The 4,854-nt window shown below is 39.9% G+C and overlaps 1 protein-coding gene across 1 annotated transcript; it reads left to right on the top strand.

Moving 5' to 3' along the window:
- The first annotated feature begins 465 nt into the window (after window positions 1-465).
- Window positions 466-1,996, top strand: LOC143625327 (WRKY DNA-binding transcription factor 70-like). The gene is made up of 3 exons (XM_077095693.1): window positions 466-788; window positions 1,406-1,507; window positions 1,597-1,996. Exons 1-3 carry the CDS (start codon window positions 466-468, stop codon window positions 1,994-1,996), a joined length of 825 nt encoding a protein of 274 aa, XP_076951808.1.
- Window positions 1,997-4,854: the final 2,858 nt, after the last annotated feature.

Here is a 4,854-nt window from a genome sequence, read left to right as displayed (position 1 = left end):
AACCTCATTAGGTAAACATCTTGAATAATAATTATCGTTCAAAAAAGTTTAAAGAATTAGCATATAACCTATTGTATATCAAGTAAATTAACATTTTCTTTTTAACTAACAAAACTTAGTTACCTCTCAAAGTTAAAAATCCCAGGATAAGAATTGAAAGATGACGTCAACATGTTAACGCCATTCTTCCACTGATCGTTAATTACTAAGAAATTTCTGGGAAAATATTAAAGTATTAAACTATTTCTGCAACACACACATGTGTAATGTGTTTATATGGATATCATGTATACCAGTATATTTATATATTTAAAACAACATGTGATCGTCAACTTGAGTTAAGTTGTAGTAGTTAAATGTCACTGTGTGCTATAATTAGGAACTATAAATACTCATAATCTTGAACCAATGAACCAACAAATTATAAACACATTACATCTGTCTGCTCAGTTATCTTTAACTAAAATGGAGAAAACTACTTCAACATCCAACTTGGACAGTTTGATATGTGAGCTGGCTAAAGGTAGAGAATGTACTAAACAGCTTCAGAATCTACTTCACTTGAGGGTTGTTGATGATGAGCCGGTTTTAGCTGAAGATCTCGTGATGAAAATAATAGGATCTTTCTCCGACAGCCTTTCCATGTTTAGTTCTTGGAAAACCGGAGAATTATGCTCTTCTCCCACAACTACCAATGTGGGATCAGGGAATTATGACTCGAGTTCAGACATGAGGGGGAAGAAACCGGCGGTCGCGGTGAAAAAGCCCAGAGGATGTTACAAGAGAAGGTAATAACTAATTTGGTGTTTGGATGAACAAGCATGTAAGAGAGATCTTTGGTTAATAAGTAATGGTCCAGCCTCTTAAATCACCAATACATTTTGGGCTTAATGGTAATGGACGAGAGAAAAGGTCCACGGTTAAACATGCTCATGTGGAAGTAGTAGCAGGATGGGTGACCTCCTGAGAAATCTCCACTGGGGCAACAAAAAACAAATCTGTGAACTTTTCGTGGACAATAATGGTGGTGCAAGGGGCCGAATGTTACAAATAATTATGGAATTGGTATCACTTCTTGTTATATACTCCCTCCGTACCATTATAAGTGTCCACGTTTCCTTTTTTATTTGTCCCATTACAAGTGTTCACTTTTAAAATTTATTAGTCAATTTCCAAGTTTACCCTTAAACGCACATAACTAACATTAATAAATAATATTGATGGACCCGCTTTTCAAGGGCATTATTGTCATTTGGTAAGAAAAAAAAGGTAATCATTTAATCCATCTTAAACTTTGTGTTTTTCAAACATGGACACTTATAATGGGACGGATGAAGTACTTGATTAGCATTGCATTGGTAAATTAAGTTCTACTATAATTATATACTTGAATATGAAATTGCAGAACGACGGAAGATTCTAGGGTTACAATTGCATATACGTATGAAGATGAATATGCATGGAGGAAGTATGGACAAAAGAATATTCTCGATGCTAAATTTCCAAGGTAACACTCATTTCTATTTTTTACTTTTATAAGTAAAATGAAAGATATATAATAAACATGTTAGTATATACTTATTTCATTACATACAGGTGTTATTATAAATGTACACATAAAGATAAGGGATGCAATGCATTAAAACATGTCCAAGAATTGGAAGATGGGTCAGGCATGTTTAGTATCACTTATTTTGGTACACACACGTGCCAAGATGTGAATAAGAACATACAAATGTTCTCAGACCCGGATGATCATAGTTTATTTCTAATCAATTTTGAAGACTTAAGAATCAAAAATTCACCAAGTAGCCTCCCGACTATCGCAAATGTCCAAACCACGCCTTCAATTAAACAAGAAAATGATTCAAATGCTCAAAATGGTGATTATCTTGCCTCTGCTAGTCATGACACATCATCCATGTATGTGTGGGAGGACATGCTAAATTCGGATCTATCTTATGATGATATGTTCGAAAATGATGAGCTATCATAAATGATGAGCTATCCTATGATGATGTCTTTAAAAATGATGTTTAAGGCATGATTTAAAATTTTACTAGAACACGCTTGATGTAAAATAGGTACCGATTTAAATTTGCTTGAATAAGTACATTTAAACACTATAAGTTAAATTTATATAGCACGGTCGGCGGGTAGATGACAGTTTTTATTGATCATAATCCTGTAGCATCTGTTTAATATTTGTATAATATTATTTAATATCAGTGGCTTGATTTCCATAATTAAATGATGGAATATTGTGTATTCTTTATATGTTGTCGTGTGTTACATTTAAAAGAAATGATGTTTTTTCCTATAACAAGAAACGCCCCTACTTGTAAGTTGTAAGGTATGCGGATATTGAATAAATATTGTTATAACCACACGAAGAACAATCTCATACAAATTGCTGATTAATACAATTAAAGAAAGGACCGGCAATATATATGAAGACAATACCACTTATCAAGCTGTTTTCTGGATTCAAAAGTAGCGTATCATACACATGAATGAATATATTTTAATATCAGTATATAATTGATCCAACTTTATCAAGTTATTTTCTGGATGCGTATGTTTGTTTATATAACTTAGCGTCTCAGTATAGAGTAATGAAAATGAAAAAGAAAGATAGAATGAAAGAGAGAATGGAATAAATGAAGAATGATATGCATTGATCATTACATTCTATTGCCATGTTTGGTTAGTATTTGCGAATGAAATACATCGTTGCTTGTTTGTTAGGGAAAATAAAAGATCAAGTGACAAAAAACACCTATGCTTCAAAATAAATAAAACTTAACAAAATAAAAATGGTAATGGTGGTGGTTGTGTGATGACGATGGTGTTGGCAGTGGTAGTAGCAGTGATGGTGGCGGTGGCGAAGATGCAGGGAATTGTTGTGTGCCACGATTTTAATTGCACTCACCCACGTCTGCATGTACAATCTTTTTTATTTATGTCCACTTTTATGTAGTTAATTAGTTAGTGTGTTAGGTCCCAGCAGAGCCCAGTTGGACCCGCAAGACTCACCTTAAACAGGGACGTCTGCGCAGAGACCAACTGGATCCGCAGGACCAACCATGCTCAGAGACGTGACGTCCTTACGCGCAGTACGCAAGCTGGTCCCGCAGGAAATGCCTCTCAATGGTGAAGGACTCCGCCTGTCCCCGCAGCCTCGGATACAAGCCATTAGGGAAGGCCACCCGCGCAGCATGGCTACACGCACAAGGCACTTAGCTCTCGATCATTCAGTGTCACCTGAAGGAATGAGCCAAGCCGGGAGCAATCCCGCACAGAGGCGGGAGGGGGAATACTCCCGCCCAAATAAGCCAGTCCGTATACTGAAGGATCTTTTACTGTACCTGACGAGGTATGGGCGAAAGATCTGATCAGAGATACGACAGCTCACTGATACAGTATGGCGAGCAGCATGCTCCTGTACTGTATCACTATTAGCCGCTGCCTACTCACCAACTACTGCCATACCACGTGCGTAGCCGTCAGTTGGTGGAACAGGAATAGTATACAGCAGGCCTGGTCGCTATCAGCCGCTACCTACCCACCAACTACCAGCAGGGCACGTGCGTAGGCTACTGTTGGTGGAACAGGAACACTGTTGCAGCCGGCCATACCTCTTTGGAAACCTACCTTCGGCTATAAATACCCCAAATGGTATGATCATCTCAACACATTACATTATCACATTATCATCATAATATACCTGATATCTGCTCTAGCAATCTCTTAATATACTTTTATATTTAAAGAGCAATCTAGTCTGATTCTCACGCCGGAGGGTGGTCACAAGGAGGAACCCCCCCTTCTCAGTGACGAGCTCACGGTGTCTGTTTTGCAGGTTATCAGAAGAACCATCTTCTAAGGGTCTAACCCCTCGTGGGAAACAGCTATCCAACCCCCAGGTTACCAGTAATCTGCCCGGGGTCCGGTTAGTGTTTCTTCATTGGCGCCATCCGTGCATAAAGCTAGAACTACAATTTTCTCCAGTTTTTTCAAACTTTTACAAAGATGGTTAGAGAAATTCCGGTAACCACAACCCCAGCTACTAGGGGGAATACCGGCAACACAGTTTTTACAAACACTACCCCGGCTACCGAAGCCGGGGCAAGTGAAGTAAATTTTACGAACACTACCCCACTTACCAAAGCTGGGGCAAGTGCAGTAAATGATCGCCTACTGGGATCCACCGATACCCAGTTTGAGAAACGAAGACTCCCCCGCCAGACTCTCGATGAAGTTAAGGCATGGGCGGAGGCACGACAAAAGGAATTCCAGGCTGAGTTGGACGAACGCTTGCGTTCCGTGCAACAGGCCGACGAATTCGAATACTGGGAGGATGACTCGGAGGAATCCGACTCCGACGCGAACCCTCGCCATAGGGCAAAAGGGAAGCGTAAGGAAACGGAATCCCAACCGAAAAGGCATTTTGGACAAGCCTTCAAACCAAAAAGCACAGGTGGAAGTCCACGAGACTTCTCTAAAACGTTCAGACCAAACGTTGCAAATGCAGGAACGTCCAAATTTGCAAGGGACATTGCTGAAGCAATCGCCCCAAAGAGTGCCAAACAAATGCCCAACATAGGCACATATGACGGTATATCTGATCCAGACGATCATTTGAACAGGTTCATAGCAGGGGCAACCGTCAGCAATTGGACGGAACCCACGTGGTGTTACATGTTCCAAATGACGCTGGTTGGGGCTGCTAGAGCATGGTTCGATCGTCTACCGGTCAACCACATCTACGACTGGGCAGACTTCCAACAGAAGTTTAGCCAACACTTCAGCCAGCAACGGAAGTATACCGAGGAGCAATGGACAATCCTCAAA

Source organism: Bidens hawaiensis, unplaced genomic scaffold (assembly GCF_021521415.1).
Source record: "Bidens hawaiensis isolate Kalapana, Puna unplaced genomic scaffold, B.hawaiensis_p1.1 tig00000458_1, whole genome shotgun sequence".
NCBI lineage: Eukaryota > Viridiplantae > Streptophyta > Magnoliopsida > Asterales > Asteraceae > Bidens > Bidens hawaiensis.
This window is presented reverse-complemented; position numbering and strand designations above follow the sequence as displayed.

Coding starts and splice junctions, on each gene's coding strand:
- LOC143625327 (XM_077095693.1), top strand. CDS start 466: ATGGAGAAAACTACTTCAACATCCAACTTGGACAGTTTGATATGTGAG. Junction 789..1,405: donor AGAGGATGTTACAAGAGAAG/GTAATAACTAAT, acceptor ATGAAATTGCAG/AACGACGGAAGATTCTAGGG. Junction 1,508..1,596: donor CTCGATGCTAAATTTCCAAG/GTAACACTCATT, acceptor CATTACATACAG/GTGTTATTATAAATGTACAC.